The sequence below is a fragment of the Hyposmocoma kahamanoa genome, unplaced genomic scaffold, assembly GCF_003589595.1.
Source record: "Hyposmocoma kahamanoa isolate Upper Pololo Valley unplaced genomic scaffold, ASM358959v1 296, whole genome shotgun sequence".
Lineage (NCBI taxonomy): Eukaryota > Metazoa > Arthropoda > Insecta > Lepidoptera > Cosmopterigidae > Hyposmocoma > Hyposmocoma kahamanoa.
This window is the reverse complement of record NW_020653780.1, coordinates 2,044,998-2,065,991: the sequence shown is the minus strand read 5'-3', so window position 1 is coordinate 2,065,991 and position 20,994 is coordinate 2,044,998. Positions and strand designations below refer to the sequence as shown.

The 20,994-nt window shown below is 37.3% G+C and overlaps 1 protein-coding gene across 1 annotated transcript; it reads right to left on the bottom strand.

The window, feature by feature from the left end:
• Positions 1–1,408: 1,408 nt before the first annotated feature.
• Positions 1,409–9,075, bottom strand: LOC113229232. Its single transcript, XM_026462759.1, has 6 exons — positions 8,997–9,075; positions 8,636–8,845; positions 4,068–4,124; positions 3,448–3,648; positions 2,757–2,954; positions 1,409–2,454 (listed from the first exon to the last, which is right to left on the bottom strand). The coding sequence occupies exons 1-6, from the start codon at positions 9,073–9,075 to the stop codon at positions 2,417–2,419; spliced, it is 783 nt and encodes a 260-aa protein (XP_026318544.1). The 3' UTR covers positions 1,409–2,416.
• Positions 9,076–20,994: the final 11,919 nt, after the last annotated feature.

The following is a 20,994-nucleotide window of genomic DNA, read 5'->3' as shown; positions in this document are numbered from 1 at the left end:
TACGACTACTTGTAATTAACAAACGCTTGAACATAAATTATTCTATTTAGAATCGATCAATTGAATAAAACACGCGTGTTTATGCGTATTCCGTTCAATCAATCGATTTAGACCGATCGGAAGGAGGTTCCATCACTAAATAGTTCTTGTGACGTCGTAGTGGGTACAAAAAATGTAGCACGCTTGGGTTTCATACAAATTGCAGTACTTGCGGCGTCTATCTAGATATATGTCTGTGACCCCGCACTAGGGAAACCCTGTGTCGCGGGTGCCATGGACACACACATAGACAACCACAAATTACACCCAAACTCACGAGAGAAATAAATGTAGGCCATACAAATATTTCTCCTGGCCCAGGAATCGAACCAGATTGAACCTGAGATCTTTAATTTCGAGCTACCCAGAATAGTAAACCCAAAATCAAAATCTGTTCAGGAAGTTAAACTCTATATTTTCACATATTTTTCGTAAACAGACGCATACAAATTACTTAATTAGAACGAAAATAAGAAGAAAAAAACATTAGAATAATATAGAACTTTGTCATTATTCTTTATCATTAATATATTTATTATTTTGTTCATAACACGGTAATTGCTTACACACAGGTTCCAAGTTGTTGTTGTCTTATTTCAGAGCCTGCCGATGGAGGATTTAGTACACACGCAAAGTAAAGGTCTGTTCATCTGAACAGAACTATACTAGTAAGTACAAAGTATCACAGGGAAAGATCGAGGCGTTTGATGTCACGAAAGACAATTGGAATTTGTATATTGACCGTCTGGAACAATACTTTTTAGTTAACGACATCAAGGATACAATGTAGGTGCCTACATTAATTATAGTTATAGGCACTGAGGCATACGAACCCGTAAAACCATCACAAAAAAATATGGTGAATTGAAAAATGAATGAAAAAACTATCGAAGGATTGTCAATTTACGGACGAGACTTTAAAAAAGAATTTGAGCATAAAATTAAAATAAATAATTAAATAAAAGATTAAGAAATGAAATAACTCTGCATGAAAACACGAATGTTTTGTTGTATCTACAGACAAGACGTACCTAATTTTTATTTTTTTACCCAAATACTGCGCAGCATAAAGAAGGGAATGCTTTTACACTAATATTTAATCATGTATTTATATTAATATCTGCAAACGAAACTCTTTAATAGATAAAAACAAATGAGGCGTTCATAAATTTGTAGTAACCCTGAAAATCTCATAAAATTTAGGAAATTAAACTATTTTTTTCGTATCTAAATCGAGTAATGTGTTCACGGCATGGCAGTGAGCGGTTAAAAAATAGAAGAAAAAATAGTTTCGCGAGAAACTAAAAACTCGATGTGTCATAAAATACATGATGTCACAATAAAACACAATCTTAATAATGCTATTATTGTATTGTTAATTCTGGCCACAATTCCACTTATTGTACTAAATAATTTACTATACATTCAAATGAACGTACTTAGATTAATAGTATGCGTATAGTAAACCAAAAAAGTTCGCGTAAAACATCAAATATTCGTTTATGAAAATTAAAACAATAAAAAATCGGAAAGTAAATCAGTTTATCGTCACTGAAAACGCAATTATTTGCATGAATGACGGCGATATTACGGTTCTAGGGAACAATTTTATTAAAACAAATTTTTGTAATAAGCAAGGAATTGCTGCTAAAACGGTATTAAAAAAAAAGGAAATAGCTTTGTTATGCTAAAATCGAGTTGTTGGATGGAAACATGTTTAGGAAATCCCGCTTGATTTCAGAAAATACATGGTAATTGAAAAATCATTAATTATTGTTATATGGAGTTAATACATTTTAAATGATTATCACTAATTACAGGTTTCTTACCACGGTATGAGTTCTTTTTATTTTCCCGATATTGTAGGATAAGCGTAAATTGTATGTGTACAACCGCCGCGTGCTCTGTACGGACGCACACATTCGCTTAATAATGAAAAGTTGAGACAACCAGTACAGTGAACATCCTTAGATTATGCAAATGCACACATTTGCATTATCTAACTATGCACACATCCGTACGCGTCACGCGGCGGGCGCTCTCAGATACAAACCGCGCTGCGTCGTTTGTATTGTATTATTGGTTGACTTGACAGCGGCAGAAGACAGGTCTAAGAGCAGACATATCTGTCTACTCTGTTTCGCTGTCGACGACTACCTTCACCTTGATTACTTGTGGCGTTACCAGTGTCACTTACTTTTTTTCGACAAACCACACTCACTGTATCCACTCGCGAAACTGAAGTCGAAGCATTTTTGTTTTTATTATTATAAGCACTAAACACCGGATTCCGCGCACCTACTGTAATGAGTGATAACCATTTTGTGAATAAACACGAAAGTTTTATAAAAATTTATATTAATTTTTTTGCGTGTTTCTACTCGGCACGTAAATCGCTCGTAAATGTAGTTTTATCTGAAACAACAACAAGATATATTATAATGCATTATATGTATAATAGATTCAAAAGCAACTAATGGAGAAACACCAGAAATATCGAAATAGGGAAGAAAAGGCGCAAACGCATTCGTTTTTACCCCTTCTCTTCCCTGAAATATCGATATGTATAATAGCGCTTTCAGTTACGTAGTAACTATTAGTAATCTATGCTTTCAGTAACGCTGCATATCGGCAAAAAATCGAGACTCGGTACGATCTCGGAAACTCCGGAAAAACGAGATTTTAAGCCCACATTCAAAGTTTTGGATGACACTTACCACAATCGGCAGCCGGGATGCAATCATCGAATTGATCTCGATAATATCCTTGGATACAGGTGCATCTTGGCTCACAAGTGTTTAGTCCTTTATAAGTACATATCTTTGGTTCTGTACGCCTGTTTCTACAATTTTCTCTGTAACATGGAGAGGGGCAAGGGTTCCACACTTCGTTCGGCCTGGTGCATTTCACTGGGGCTGAGGAAATTAATAGAATTGCTAAATCTTTTGTATATGTTGCGCAAATTTCTAGTTTATTCTTTTTTTTCCATAAATAATAGGCACACGCTTGGCCACAATCTCACCTGATGTTAAGCGACGATGTGATGGACGATGGTACGCGTTTACTTAAAAAATGCCTATTCACTCTAGCCTTGAACAGCCCCAAATTGTACTTTTCGGGAAACAGATGTAGATTAGTAGAATGTAGATTATTCCATTCCTTTGCCGTACGCATCAGAAAGGAGGAAGCAAAGCGCTTAGTGCGAATGGGTGGTATATCAACTACATAAGGATGGAGTGTTCCGGGCCTTCTAGAAGTGTATCGCATGCATATAGTTTAATGGTCTAGCCTATTTGTAGAGAATGAAGACTGCGGCAGTTTTAGTCTGGCAGCTGATATACTTTCGAGAAGGCAGTAAACTATATTTGTAAGGATGAAAATATATTTTAAAAATATTCTAAAACTTACGACAATCAGAAGCCAAAATACATCTCCGGTCTGTAACACTCAACCTCTTATAATTCCACTGACACACACATCCCTGTGGGCAGTTTCCCCTCGGTGATTGACAGCGAGATACTGCTCGACTATCATTAGTGGGGCAATATTTGTACGCACAGTCGACTACACACCACGCCATTGTCTCATTGGCTGGACATTTGTTTGGCTCTAAAAGAAAGTTCAATTCACACAAGTTGTTAAAGAAAGGTTAAATAAATTCAAATGTAAATTTTTCTCATGGATACAAAAGGAAATATTGTATTATTGTCAAAAATTTCTTCTATATACGACTAAACTCGAACCAGCCCCAGTTGCTTCACCGAAGAGCAGTGGCCACGGCGAGGCGACAGACACTGAATCGAGACCGGTCGACCCGAAGGAAGTTTCTTTGTGTTTGTTCGGTCTTTATACCAATAATAATAATAACGAACCAGTGGAGTATTTGCACAAAAAAATATTAATATCATGGTAGTAAAAACATCATGATATTCAATAAAATAAATATTTCAATTCAAGTATCAAAATTTATAGGCAGAATATGATTAAATTTAGATATAAATCTTTATATTTGTTTGGAGCACACGTACCTTCAACCTCTTCAACAACTTCTGTGACAGCGTACTGGTCAATATAATAACGTGCGACTGAAAGAAATAATGTATAATTATTAAAATTATACTTTTTATTAGTGTTAAATAAATGCGTATCTGACCTCCATCTCACCTGATGGAATGTGGCAATGAGGTCGACGATGGTACATGCGCACACCTAATTAAAGGCGCCTACAGATTTGTTCGATTTTTTGTTGGTCAACACGTGTGATCGAACAAAACGAGTGAATGTGTAAGAAACAGACGATCGAAATCGTGTTTTTTCGACAACGTATTTTTCATTTAGCGTTTGATACTGCGAAATGGTGACAAATGACAAGTGCCGATAAATTTGTTCGATTTTGACACTGACATTTATCGATCGCTAACAAGTGGTAGTGTTGATCGACAAAATCGAGCAAAACTGAAGGCAGCTTAAAGGCTATTCTTATATTATTATGACGGTGGCTGGACAATAATGTTGAGGATATCTGTGTATATACAGACTGCCTACCCTGTTATATTATGGTTTAGTTTGTACACATACATGGTTTGTCCACGTAGGTTTTAATTTTTATTTTATTGGTACAATTACAGACATCAGATACAACATAATACAAAAACATTCTTAAATCGCACTATAGAACTGACACTCAATTACAACTATGTATACACAGCATTCCATAACAAAATAGGTACCTCACTATTACAAAGAGCGGAAATGTAGATTTTTAAAAAAACTAAATAAATATAAACAATCTAAAGGGGATTTAACAATAAAGACAAATTTTAGTATTAAAAAATAATGTGAACTACTAGTTCACTAGGATCTTCATCATCACAGATTTCATTATAATAACGACGCAGTCTTCAAAGTCGGTTATTTTTTTATAACATTATTAGTAGTGGGTGACAGCACAAAGAGTAGTGATACGTATATGCATGGACCTACAGGGGACTTTGACATAAATTTGTTCGATGAGGTAAGTGAAGAAGCCACCTGCTATGTTATGGAAACAGCGCATATTAGACAACCACATCCTCCTTTCTAGGCTTATACTCCGTCCAACCATTTATTCAACTTTTAACATATGCATATCTCTGAAGTTCCGTAATTATTGACATACATAGACAAAAAAAATGCAATACTTCCTAGACTTTTTTATTTTTTAATTTTAATGAACCGACGTGCTCTTTAGCTCCGATATTTATCGAGTTAACGGATTATGTAACGAAGGTTTTTTAAGTTGATAAATTTTGGTACTTGTCTAATAAATTATAAAGTAATTAAATAAATTATAAATAATTCTAATAAATTCTTATTGTTTATTACGATGAATCGTCGGATTTTTCTCCATGTGAACGGGAATCACCACTTGAATCCTCATTAACATTAATTATTTTCTTGAGTACACAAATTGTGCAATGCACCATCACAATCCCAAACATACAATAAATAATCATGTTTTTTGAACCGGCTCACATTCACGATTAAGACTTCACAAATTAAATCGATTGTTATAAAAAATCGAATCTGAAACGCATTAAGACATCACTAATTGATTAGAATTCGAGCTGTCAAAAGTTAAATAAAAACTTCTCAGTCTGTCATTGTATTCCGGCAATCGACGCCTCAAACCACACCTGCCACTTAAGACTCAGAAAACGGCGTTGAATTGCCTCAATACGAATTCTATGCACATCATATATTGGGTTCCGAACTAGTGAGCAGTATTCAAGAACGCTCTTAATCAGAGAGGTGTAGGAGAGGTGTATGTAAAACTATCAATTGCTTTGGATTACTCTTCAGGCAATCAGAAAAACATGACTTCGAGATCCCTAACTTTTGCGACACCTTCTGTAATTAATCCTTTTAGTTCCTTTATAATCAAATAAAATTGACCATGTTTTCTCTTTAAAAGAAATAATTTGACATTTCTTCGAATTAAGTCTTCAGGTGGCACCAATCTACAATTTTGTTTATATCACCTAGGAGAAGTCGACAGTTCTCTATATCACTGATATGTCTGAAAATTCAACGCCGTCAACAGCATAAGCCAGACATTCGCTTTTAATTTGATGAAGAAGGTTATTAATGAAAATCAAAACTTGTAGAGGAGTACTTATAGATATAGATCGATAGAGCGGATTTTTTTTATAATATCGAGTGACAGGACGGACAAGTCGTGCGCCTTATGGTAAGCTACACGCCTGTCCATAACAGTTGCATTGCCGCTCAGAGCTTTAAATAGCAAAATTTAACTGTATATAACGACATAATTTCGTCATTTTAGCGATTATATTAATCGTTGTTACGGTTGACGGTATTATAAATAATATTATGACAACTCTACTAAATTATCACAGTGATAACGCTATATTCCCAGAGTCGAATCACACGTTTAACATCAATGCAAATTATTAATACGTGAGGAGGTTTACGTAAATTCATAAAGTATATGATATGCATACATATTTTTATTAGCTCAATGGTTTATTTAAAACAGATGTTTTATTATTTGCCAATTCTTGCTCATTGACTTTAACCTTGAATTACATGAAGCACAAGATAACAACGAACAATTTTTCTCCGTTTTGAGTTAATTGTCGTGTTCTCCCTAATCTTGGTTTAATGTCGTACTGTTGATATATATGACATTTTGAAACATGCTAGGACAATTACGTCATGTTAACTGTACTTTCTTGATTGGTGTTGTATGTTTATTACACACGAACGTCTCGTTTCCTGTTAACGATTCTTGTTTTGAATTTAAATGGCTTTTTTGCTGTAGCGTCTTGTGTGAGAAACCTATGAATATTTTTTCTTCACCCAGCAAGATACCTTTACGGCTACTAGTGGCCGACAAGAGGTATCGCTATATTAATTGCAACATTTATTTAATATAATTGTTTTGTATTACCCTAATATTCATATTGTTTTGTGAATGTAGCCTCTAGTTGGTTTTATTATTGATACAAAACGAAGAACCACAAAGTAAATTTCCTTTGATCCGGCTGGATTAGAACTACACCTGTTTGCCAGACAAATATTGCAATTAATAAAGCAACACCTCTTGTCAGCCATTGATAGCTGTAACTGTACCTGGCTGAGTGAAGAAAAAACATTTTCTCAAAGATGGTTTCTCACAGATGGATTCTACAATAAAAAAAACCATTTGAATGAAAACCAAAGATCAGCAACAAGCACCTAGAGAAGTTTCCTGGTTCAGTTTTTCTTCTATTTGAATATATACGGCAGTCATCGTCGTCGAACGTCTGATGATAAGCAACTCGCCTAACTATAACAGTTGCAATTAAATTATACTTATTAGACAACGTCACATACGTTGCTCTGATCCTAAAGTAAGTAGCAAAAGCACTTGTGTCATAGAAATCGGAATCAACAACGGTACCACAAACACCCAGACCCGAGATAATATGGAAAGTTAGTTTTCTGCACCGACCCGGCCGGGGATCGAACCCGGTACATCAGAGATGGCGACTCCATGAAAACCGGGGTACAAGCCACTCAACCACGGAGGCCGTTGAACACTTGACACTTAAAACTTTTGAAGACAAAAGTCTTCGCGTGCGTGTTGCCAGCGATGGTTTACGGTTCTGAGACGTGGTCACTTACTATGGGGCTCATAAAAAGCTCAATGTCACTCAACGCGCTACGGAGCAAGTTATGCTCGGCATTTCTCTACGTGATCGAATCTGAAATGAGATCCGTAGAAGGACGAAAGTCACCGACAGAGCTCAAAGAATTAGCAAGTGGGCAGGTTCGTAGAACTGCCGGCCATTGGGGTAGAAAGGTTCTCGAATGGAGACCCCGAACCGAAAGGTGTTCAATGGGACGGCCCACAACTATATGAACAGATAACCTGATAAGGGCGGCGGGCAGCCGATAGATGCACATCGCGTCCGACCGGCTAGTCTGTAAGTCTTTTGGGAGGGGTCCTATGTTCAGCAGTGGACGTCTTCCGGCTGATTGATGACGTTGATGATGATGACATTAAATTAACAAACGCCACGTGTACTTTCACCAGCACTCTAACCCTTCAAAATCGAAACACATTAACGTTCATATTAATGCTTGGCGATCATCAAATCGTCAATCTATTCATAAGTCCCAGATGGGCACGGGTCTCCTCTTAGGCAGGGGTTTAGGCTATAGTCCGTCACGCTGGCTCATTACGGGTTGGGGACTTCACATATTTTCTGAAGCTTAAACATATTCCATGTGCAGGTTTCAGCGCGATGTTTTTCTTCACCGAAAAACTCATGGTAAGCTTCAAATTAAATTACGCACATAAATTCCAAAAACTCAGAGATGCGAGACCTGATTCGAACCCAGAGCCTCCGCTTGAAAGGCGGTAAGTCAAACCATTAGGCCACCACGCCTTTACATCTGCTGTACTATTAAAATGGGAATGTGCTCGTGTTTTGACTCAGATAAGAAAAAGTGAATGCAACACAAAACAGACCTATTTTTTTATGATACCATTACTTAGATAACACCTGAGTGTACACGTAACAACACGTTCAGACAATTAAATACTCACTACAATGCTCTGAAGAAACACATTTGAAATATTCGTCTCTGTAAAATCCATCTTCGCATCGACAAGCAGGTCTGCAGCAGTAATTCTCGTCAGGTTCACATTCAAACTCAGACCAGAGTAGAGAGCAGTTCTGATGCGGTGGATAATCTGGGGGACAATCGTCCCAGTAGGCGTTGAGCCCACAATCGACAGATTTTGATGACGCTGGGGCTATGAGAGAAAATATATAGTTCTATATGTAGTTATGTATCTATAGATACACTAATTTATTTATTTAAAAAGAACATTACAAGTCCGACTTTTCTTAATATGTTGTAAACGTTTTCTATTTTCAAGATATAGAAAAAAAATGTACACTCACAAGAAAGGTATGAATATTTTTCATTCTCCGCTAGACGAATAGCTTCAGCTACACTTATTAAAACAATTACCATCCACATCTTTTCAACTGTACTAAGAAATATGGAACATTAAACACGCATTTATCAATTATATACACCAACAAAGCGTGCATGTTGTTTATTCAGGTAACAAGTTTTACGAACAAAAGAAATTTTAAACACACTAACGTTAATAAAATTTGCAACTGTAGGTACAATTATTTCTTAAAGTAATTACTACTTACAATAAATTAACTAGTAGATAACTACATAGTAACCGTATAGTTCGTTCAGTTTTCCTTCTTCAGTAACTTGCTTACTCGTATGTTGCTTGTGTAACTATACCTTGGAGAATTAATAAATCTAACCTTGGGTGTAATGAATGCCTCTTCTGCGAAATGACGACTTTTCGGGAGAGATATTTAAAGATTCTAGAAAAAAAACTCGTCGATAACTTTTTTATGCTTAAATAGAAGAGTAATTTCTAAACTAGTGGAGTAATTTCAAAAAAAAAACTTAATATTACAATTCTAGAGTCGGCGAACATACAGTATAAACATAAGTCAAAAAAGTGTTTAAATTTTTTTTATTGAATTGATATTCTATTATTTATTGTGAAATTACTCCACTAGTTTGTTATAATTATTAATACAAAGATCGAACACTCAGAAAAAATTCCTTCGATAAGGCCGGATTCGAACCGACGTTTTCTAGCTTATCGTGCCAGACGCTATACCAACTAAGTCACGGAACGAAACAGCGGACCTTATGAATTTTTCTATGTGCTTGTGTCGTGTCTTTGTATTTGGTTTTTTCAACGACTTTTTAGTCGTAGCGCCACCTGTGAGAAATCTATGAAAGATTTATCACCCAGTTAGTACCTTTACAGTTACCAGTCGTAGCGAAAGATGTCGCTATTCGCTGTATTTTAAATTTTTTATTGGATTGATATTCAATTATTTATTGTGAAATTACTCCACTAGTTTATTAATACAAAGATCGAACAGTCAGAAAAAATTCCTTCGATACGGTCAGATTCGAACCGACGTCTTCTAGCTTATCGTGCCAGACGTGGTATAGCGTACACCGTAATGTTCCAGCTTCCTAATAAGAGTAATATGATCAACGCAATCAAATGCCTTTGAGAGGTCCAAAAAACACCAATACCGTTCTGGGACCTTTCCCAAGCATCAAAGATGTGTTTTAGTAACGCTACCCCCGCATCGCTAGTCGATCTACCACTAGTAAACCCGTATTGTTGACTATAAAAAGTATGATTCCTACCGAAATAGGACAGTACTTGAGTCAGCATAACCTTTTCGAAAATTTTACTTAAAGCTGGTAAAATTGAAATGGGCCTATAGTTGCTAGGATCAACTTTCCTACCGCTTTTGAATAATGGAATAACCTTGCTGTATTTCATTAAATCGGAAAAAACTCCTTCGTCAACGCACCAATTGAAAGGTACAGCTAAATGTGGGGAAATGAGATCAATAACTGAGTCTATAACTTTAATTGATATACCGCAGAGATCTTCAGTTTTTTTAACATGTGTTGATATAAAAGCTTTTATGATGTCTTGTGGATTAACATGACGGAAATTAAATAAACTGCCACAAACGTTAACATTTTCCTTTAGGACATCAATAGCAAGAGAAGGGGAGGAATTTAATGATTCTGTAGTGTTCAGCAATTTCCGATTTCTCATAGATGACGACACAGAGATTTCTCATAGATGGCGCTACGACTAAAAAGTCGTTGAAAAAAACCAAATACAAAGACACGACGCAAGCACGTAGAAAAAATCGTGAGGTCCGCTGGTTCGTTCCGTGGGTTGGTTGGTATATCGTCTGGCATGGTAAGCTAGAAGACGTCGGTTCGAATCCGGCCGGTTCGAAGGATTTTTTTCTGAGTGTTCGATCTTTGTATTAATAATTATACCAAAAAAGTGCTTCATTTGTTAATATATAATTATATATTTTTTGTATTGTTTTTAGTGTTGGAAGTTAAATAACCTCTAGAATAAAGTTCGAAATTTATAAAGTAACAAATTAATTACGACGAAGACTTAAATGGTTTAGCGAGTATATGTATTAACTTAAATGAATGATGTTGGATTTTGACTTAGACCCTAGAATTATGAAAACGACATCTCTAGTCAGCCGCATGTAGATGTAAAGGTACCTGGCGGAGTGAAGACTTCCATAGATTTCTCACACATGCTACGCTGTGATACTACGCTACCGCAAAAGTCATTAAAAACCAAAAACAAAGATGCTACAAACTCATAGAAAAATTCGTAAGATCCGCTGGTACGTTCCGTAGCTTATTAGGGAGAGTGTGAAGCACGGTGTGCTGAAGACGCCAGATCGAAGAAATCTTTCTCAGTGTTCGATCTTTGTATTTATAATTAAATGGAAGAGTTGATTCATGATGAAGAGAGAACATATTTCACATAATATAGGTACATATTTGTTTCATGTAGTCCGTACTATTTTTATGACTTTCATGTGATAAAAGAACTTACGATGTATGATCACATGTGGCTTTGTTATACCTGTATTTATTGTTCTGTGATTATAGTATAATATTATACCGATACAATTTCTTTAAGTCCGTAAATTACAAAATATTTAGAAAAAATACACCATACGAGAACTTACTAAGTTTGGAATGCTAACACTTCATAATAGACGCTTCGTCACAATGAGATTGACTGTCCAACCTTCTGCAAAATATTAAATACAACTGATAAAGTTAATCGACGACCGCTTTTTAAAACGGCGCGCTGCCGTACAAATGCAGGCAAACTGGTACCACCGTCTCGTTTCTACCATTGCACCTCCCGCCAAAGGAGTAGAGTCCATCCCCACATCTTAGAGGCATTGTAAGACCGCGTGGGCATTTCGTTCGTTTATTCCTCGAACTTGCAAGATGTGGAATTATATTCCTCCTGAAATATTTCCCTTGCTCTATGACATGGGGTTCTTCAAAAAGCGCATTTACAGGGCTCTCAAAGACTGGCAACGCATAGGCAGATCATCTGATGTTGCAAATGTCCATGGGCGACGATGACCACTTCCTATCAAGTAGTTCGTCTGCTCATTTGCCTCGTTCTTTACATAAATAAAAAATATTTCATTTACCAAAGCTAATATCTTTTGTTTACTTTTTACTTGTTTCAGTTTTGCCTTACGCATCACACACGACAATGTTAATTTTAATAGTAATTTGTGGAGAATGTTGTTGATTGTACATGTACTTATGTCAAAATTAATCAACACTTAATGTAAAACTACATGTACAATTGTAGTTTAAAAGTGACGGGACTTACTCGCATAGTATTTTAGTCTGAAGCGGTACGAGTAGTTTCAACCATAATCGATGGTCTTCTTCAGGGGTTGAGTGCAACGTTCGCGACCGCGTCACTTGTATCACCGAAGAAGACCATCGGTTATGATTGAAACTAGTCGGACCGCTTCCGACGAAAATACTACGCGAGTAAGTCCCGTTACTTTTATACTACAGTGTGTGGTAACCGCGTTAGTTTTCATAATAAAAAAACATGTACAATTATTTGTTATCCCTGAAAAAAAAAAACCAAGGGTATTTTGGAAAGCGAGCATACAAACTTTAGGTAATGTATGTAACGTAAAGTTATTAAAACAAGCTATACTAAATGTTACTCGCAGATTTAAATATTATGTACAACAGAGAGTATATTTTATTTGTATGACATATCCAACCACTCGCACGAAACACTTTGCTTCATCCTTCCTCGTGCATACGGCAAAGTAAAGAAACATGTCCCATGTGCCTAGTGTAGTTTCACCAGCACCAGATCCTTTAAAACCGGAACGCAGTAATGCTCGCATTGCTTTTTAGTGCTTCACCACAGAAATAGGTTCCTAAGGTGGCAGTAGTTCCCTGGACTAACTCTTTCATAAGGAGCTCTTACTTTAGTCTAGTTGGCAACATTGAGTGAACCATGCCAAAAGAATGGTCTATAGAAGTACAAATAATTACCTTTACAAACAAGCAACACCATGGTGCGGTATCCCATAAAACTTTATGACTAATAAAGAAATAGTAATTTGCGTGAACATCTATGCACGGCATCAATAAAAGGTAAAATAGTCTTCCAAATACAAATCCAAATTGGAACATCATTCCAATCAACCAATGGGCATTTCTCATTGGGATTTTCTGGAATGAACCTCAATATCAGCTACACAGCTCACCACATGCGATAGTCAGCAGTAAGTTTACGATGACATATAAATAACATCTAACCTAAAGTGACATTGTTAATGAGCAACGAAGTCGCTTACACCACCACCAATACACCTGCGTACACGTCTGCTAATAGTAACAGGGCAAACACTATAGCCAATAATATAACTTTTTATTTAAAAAAACGGCCCTCAAAAGTTCTTGGAATAACATCTATTTGCCAAGTTTTATTGAAATCGGTTACCGAAACGTGCACGAAACCGGAATCATCCCCTAGTTTTTACAATTTAACCGGTACCAATACGGAGGTACCATTACCCATTACCATTTTCAACAAAAAGAATCGTCAAAATCGTACATACATGCAAAAAAAAACAGTCGAATTGAGAACCTGTTCCTTTTTTTGAAGTAGGTTAAAAATGATTAAACGAAATACTCTTTACTGAAACACAGCATAGTAATATAAGTAAATATAAAAAATGGGCCATTTTAAAAACGCTGTAATTTTTTCAGTAGCAATTTCTTCCATGCAACCTTAGAATAGAAACATAATATATATAATATGTCAAATATGGCAATTTCATAAAACATAACAGCGCGGCTTGTATGGTGCCCGCGCACTTTGTACGGACTCACATATTCGCATAATAATGAAAGCGCGTGTGACGACCAGCGCTATGCAACGCGCATGCATTGCAAGATTTTACGAATGTGTGTGTTCGTACATGGCGCGCGGCAGACGCGCATACATACAAGCCAAGATGTTACGTTTGTATTGAGTTACCATACTTGTCTTATAATACTTTGACAGAAATAACTTTAATATAACTTACTAAATCTTAATAAGTTATTGTGACTACAAAATAATATAATAATAACTCTTTATTGCACAAAGAAAAGATACATGAAACACAAGTTATAAAGGACATATACAAAGGTGAGCTTATCTCTAGAAGAGATCTCTTCCAGCCAACCCTAGCCTAGGTGAAAAATGTAGTCTGGTGTAGGTGAAGAATGAAATTAACATTTGTGTTCGGCATGAAAAAGTACGACCACATTTCCAAGTTTAAATATGATTCGAAGTTGCTGCCTCTTCGCCTCCGTAGAAATGCACACGTTTTATGCTTCCTCTTCGAAATCCTTTTTCGTCCCTCTTCCCTTAGTTACCTTCGTGGGCGTTTTCAATACCGTCAAGCTATGGTTGATCGCCTGCGCTCCGGCACTCTAATTTGTCCTTCGTTCTTCCGTCACATAGTTCGTAAAAATATTCGGACTCGTTCACAGTGAATGCTGTTCATATGTGGAAGCTTCTCCAAGCCAATATCAGACAGTGAAGCCAATATGGCGTCTTCAGAGGTGCCCTTGAACTTACAGACACGACGCAAGCACATAGAAGAATTCGTGAGGTCCGTTGGTTCGTTCCGTGGCTTAGTTGGTATAGCGTCTGGCACGGTATGCAAGAAGACATCGGTTCGAATCCGACCGGATCGAAGAAATTTTTTCTGAGTGTTTTTTCTGAGTGTTCGATCTTTGTATTAATAATTATAACAAACTAGTGGAGTAATTTCACAAAAAATAATTGAATATCAATTCAATAAAAATTTAATCACTAACAATTGATTTAAGATAATATATCGTTTGTTTTTATGGCACAATAAAATGTTTACATAAATTAACCTTAGTAGATATAGAAAATTATACAAAACACTCCATAATGACACTTCGGATAAGAAAAGGCGTTAAAACCAATCCGAAAATTATTATCATCGATGTGATATGAATTCGTTTAAATTTTCAAACTTTTCATCTAATTTTCATCTTTTCATTTAACTTTTACGTGAAAGTCATCATCATCATCATCATTTCAACCGAAAGACGTCCACTGCTGGACATACGCCTCCCCCAAGGAACGCCACAGCGCCCGGACTTGTGCTGCTTGCATCCAGCGGATTCCCGCAACCTTCACTAGCGTCCTGATTTTAATTCAAAACGGAATCGATCCGATCGGATAGTCTCGAAATCAGATGGGTTTCTGAACAAGAAGACGTACCTGAATGCTACTAGTCTATCTTTGTGAATTAAATCAACTAATTGTTCCGATTAGAAATGTCAAAAGTTTCCAATCGGCTAGTTGTGAATCGCAATTATGCGCCTCGACTCGGAAAAGACGCAGTTTCCGATCGGGAGAGGCAATCAAAATCAAGCTGCAGAATATCAGTCCAGCCTGTGGTTGATCTGTCTGTCCACCCTGCGTATTTCGGTACGCGGTCCCCACTCGAGAACTCCTTAGCTCCATCGAGCAATGTGCCCCACCCACTGCCACTAAAGCTTGAAACACACTGACAGCGGGTGCGGGTCGAGCGCGTGTCGAGTCGGGAGCACAGCGGGTGTAATTCCGTGTGTAGTCTTTCTTTGCAATTCGTCGGTTCTTACGTAAAAATAGTTAATAAAAATTAAAAACGATATGAACCAAAACGTTTATAAGGATAGGTTTTTCACTCACCTTGCAAACTGTGCGATTTGGCTTTTACGCCTTTTCTTTCCAGTAATATCGATAATTTCTCACATCTGCCTAAATCTGTTCAGTTTCATGATCATTTTCTAGCCAAAGCACTGATGAACATAAACTATCTTGACTGCTAAAACTTTAGCACGATAAATATTGTGACGATGATACGAGTCAATTAAGTCATTAACTTGCTAAGTAGAAGGGTCACAATATGGCAAAATTAAATGCCTTTTAAGTTCAAACCCCTTTATAGTGGTGTTGCCCTAAAAAAGGTACTATTTCACGTCTCCATTTACAACACATCTCTATCCCTTTGAAAAGAGGACATGAGACGGAAAAGTGGAAATAAATCCGGATTTTTAAACGAAATGCTGAGGCTTACTGGATATCCTCGAACCAGGTTTCGTATTGCGAAATAGCTTTTCGTTATGTCGATGGTGTTAAGTTGAAGAGACGTTTTGTAAATAGACTTTGATTTCCTTTCTTTTTCTTTAATGTAATGGCCATGTTTTTTTTTGTTACCTCTATTATTAAACTTTTTTGTGTACACGATTTTTATAAAACATTTCCCTGTACGATTTTTTAAATTAACTTAACCCCGGCAATGAGTCTGTTTTTGATGCTTAAGCCCTTTCGAGTCCTAGAGACACACGGTGTCAATAACGATTTCGGGCATTTTTAAATTTATTTTTAAGTTTTAAAAATATAGTGGATGAAAACACAGCTGTGCCTTAAATACACCGTGTGGTTCTAGGATTCTACAGCGCCAAATTCATCAGGGACACCGTGTGGCTCTAGGACTCGAAAGTGTTTAAACAACATAACCATCCTGTCATATAAACAAACAACTTTCACAACATCGACTTTTGAACTTCAATATAATGTAGCGTAGACACGGGAAATTTTTAAAACTCTGTTTGCGTCTGAGGTTACAAATACAATATACAATTAAATTAAAAGTTCACGTTCACGTAACCGCTCGACGCTCAGGATGTATTTGGCTTTTAATCTGATGTACTCCACCGTCTACTCAGATTTCGTTGAGAAATGTGGTCGCGACAGGTACAGCAGCGTCATCGGTATGGTCGGACGCAGCAAAAAGGTCGATCCTGCCGGTGCTGTGCCACACAGGTTGCGGCTGGTGGCTTCCTCTTCCACGTCCGTCAGCCTCTGTGGTTTTGCAACTTTAGAGATAGCTATTTCCCTTAGCCGATTGTCTCTACTCGAGTTTCGAAGTCGCGGGTTGGCTGGTAGAGCCAGGTACAGCGGCGTATGCACATGCAGGAGCTGACATGGACAAGCCTGACGTTTCCGACGGGGCGGAGGGGCGGGTAGCTAACCGCAGTGCATCACGCGCTATAGCAGCAGCGTTTGGTAACGCAACCATATGTGCCGACTCGACACTGCTGATGAATGCATTTTGCACCCACGACGCGTGTTTACATTAGAGGCCTCTGGTGAACCACATACCGAAGCAGCGCTATTTAATAACGCAACTTGGGCAAGCAGCTCACTTATGGTGTCATCTGAAGCCTCCAATTTACACTGCAACTCGGCCGGGCTTGACTTCAGGGAAGTAAGCTTCAGCAGCCTGGTGACATCGACTTGGTCGAATATGACGTTCGCAACTTGTGCAGCTCCTTTGCCACGAATGTAGGCACATTGTCCGGGTCAGTCTCCTTCAGGAGTATGAAAACATCCTGAAGACTCTCCGCGCCTCCATCTCTAAGGCGAGATGGCTTTGCCGAGACTCTGCAACAACAGCATTTGACACTGCAATTCTCAACCTCGTTAAAGTTGGATTACATTTGCAGATCTGCACAATGCTGCCCTCGTCCAAGGTATCGATGGTGTGCTGGACAAACACCAAAAGCACTTTGGCTATGAGTTGTTGGGAACCCATTGCCACTTACGCGCAGCGGCCTATGCCGCGCGAAACTCGAATTATAATAACAATTATCTCTGCGTGGTGGAGCGCGTCCGTGTCCGAGTGCCCCGAACTGCACTGCACTGCACTAATCCATAAATGTATGGTAAATCTTGTTATGACAGCATTCATGTAGGTGTATGGCAATATTTGTTTGTTTGTTGTGGCAATATTTCTTGAAAACAAACAATATTTGTTTAAATATTCTGTTAATTGAAAAAATAATCTTTTAAATGTTATTCGAACATATCAAGGTTCTTTTTCTCGGATAAGGTATGGTTGTAGTACAAAATAAGGTTTTGAGTTCACATAAAACACATCTGGCATTTGTTTGGATAATAAGGATAAGAGTATATTAATGTCTCACTTCAATTGAAAGTCCTGGGGGTTGGGGCCCTGTAGGGCTAGCACAACAGGGCACGACTTGCGCGACAGCGACATAAAGCGCGAGATACTGTTAGGGCGCGTTAAAATTAGCCACTGTTAGCCGCGCTGCAGCAGCGCTGCATCGCGGCGGCCGCGCAACGGCAGCGCGATTGTCACTATTCATACAATTTCTAGAAGCACTGCAACCGCGCGGCGGCCGCGCGACAGTCGCGCTGCTGCGGCGCCGACGTGTCTAGAATTGTATGAAATGTGACAGTTGCGCGGTCACCACGCGGCCACCGCGCTGCAGCGCTGTGCAATTCAAGAAGCCAACATTAACAAAACTCGGTATTTTGTTTTTTCTTTTTTTTTCATTTCTATTGTTGACTGTACCAATATAACTAATTTATAAAATACCGTTTTTCTATTTATGAAATCATGATGCTTTAACTAATTTTGAATAGGGATTGCAAGGGATAGTGTGATAGTAGGTTTTGAAATCTTTCCAGGTATAACAAGCAGTGCTGTAGAATAAAACTATTGTTTTTATTGATCTTCTTCTTATCGTATCGAAGGGACATTATAATGCTTGCCTATCGTAATGAAATAATTTGCCAATCGTTTTTATTGATACAAATGTCGAAAAAACAGCGAAAAACCAGCGGCTTCATCAAACTGGGACTATAACTCTTCCACCTGAACTACGCAACGAGTCAGCATAGCTTTCGAATTTCTCTGTGCCAGTAGCAGATCTTAGTTTTTGGTTTTAATGGCTTTATTCCTGTATTTTTACAAATCATGACAGTAGAAATATAATAATATTCAATTAAAAAAAAGTATTACAATAAAATTATTGTTTTATAACTTATAAAATAATGGTAGTTTTGTTATTTAGTTGTTATTATATACGTATGTTATTATGTTATTATATTATGTTGTTTAGAGCTCCTTCTGAAAGATTTCGCCCAGGGCAGTACCTTACCTATTTCTAAGCCAAGCAGTAATGTCAGCATTACTTCATTCCGGTTTTGAAGGGTAAGAGTGCTGGTGAAATTAGAGGCACATGAGACTCATCAACTTCTGTCCCAGGGTGACGGGCACAGTGCCAGTGCCCCTCAGACCTTTGTGTTTTAAAGCTCTGAGTGGCACTGCCCTGTTATGGATAGGCGTGTCGCTTACCATCAGGCGCACGACTTGTTTGTCCAGTACTTGGTATGATAAAAAAAAATGTGAGCACAGTTTATGAGATAAAGAACTTGAGCTTAAAACAACATTTTTTTACTGCAACACAAAATGAAAGTCAAGACATGTCTATTTGTGTAAAAAATAAGTTCTGTCTGTGACTAAACTAGTTGTCGTTCCACCCTTTTATTACATCCGGTACTTGACACAAATTCGCGCGCTCGGGGATTAATTTAAATCAGTTACAAAGGTTGGCACGTCACTTTAAAACTGTTAAACGTGACCTCTATAATTGAGGCTATCTGCTCAAAAGTGGTGTAGGTACCACACAGTCAACTTTTAGGCGATTACATCGATGCAAATGCGCGATTGCATTGATGCAATCGCCTTTAAATCCCAAGTATAGCGATACAGGCGCGCGCTTGCATCGTGTTTGCAATGCTAAATGGCGCGCAGTGTAATGGTAGACTATTAGCGACTGCATAGCGTTTGCATCGCTGCTAAAGTCGCCTTGTGTAACCGTTCTGAATGATACTGAAGTACATTTATGAAGTATTTTATATTTGGATGCTACTTTCATGTATATATTTTATTATTATTATTTTAAACATGAAAATAAGTGCATTCCCTTACTGCTGTAACCTAGGCATCGCTCGTAATAAGTATATATATAACATAAATTCGCACATACATAATTTGACTTGCCGTCATAGTGACGTCATATTTTGTTTTGACATTAATAAGTTCGTAAGGAACTTCAAACTTTTTGAGGATAATTTACTTTTACCCCTAAGGTATCTAAGACATATAGCTAGTTTGCTATCTTTTAATATTAAGGACGCTGTTATAGAAGATATAACACAGTCCCACGACAATGCTCCTACTTTAAGTAGCAACAGTATACATTTTACTAACCATAATTTAAACTAAAAAACACGACAACAGAAAAGTCTAATCGTTTCCATGTAGTACATCAAAATATTCAAGGCTTTTCTGGCAAAATATTAGAAATAAGTCTTTTTTTGCACGATATTTCCGTTGACGTGTTTTGTGTTACAGAACACTGGCTGAAAGATTACGAAGACATTAACAATATAGAAAATTATGTAATAGTCAGTTCGTTCATAAGAAAGAGCTTAAGTAGAGGCGGATCCATGATTATTATTAAGCGTAACTTAAAATTTAAAGAGCGTAAGGATATCACAAATCTTTCTACTGAACGAACTATTGAGATTTCATGTGTGGAATTGGATCAGTTTGTCGTCTTATGTGTATACAGGCCCCCCTCTGCTAATTTTAACGAGTTTGAATTAATTATGGAAGACAGTTTAAAGCGGATTTTTCCAACCAAAAAAAACGTAGTAATATGTGGAGATTTCAATGTAAACCTGTTGGAAAACTGTTCTACTTCTGCAAGACTCATTAATTTATTTCAAAGTTTTAACTTGATTAATCTTTTTTTAGAACCAACTCGCATTACTGCCTCCTCTTCTACTTGTATTGATAACATCTTTTGTAACACAGACGCAGTGTCTAAATCAATAATAAATTGCTTAAGATCCGACCATAGTGGCCAATTGGCTTCTTTTAATTGTAAAATGAGCAAGAAGGTAGACCAATTTCTCTGCAGACCGATTACCACAGAACGAATAATTAGATTTCAAAATAATATCGGCAACAGTTTAAATTCCCTATCCCATATACCGGAGGATCCAAATACTTTATATAACACGATATTTGGTTTAATTAAAAATGAATTTGA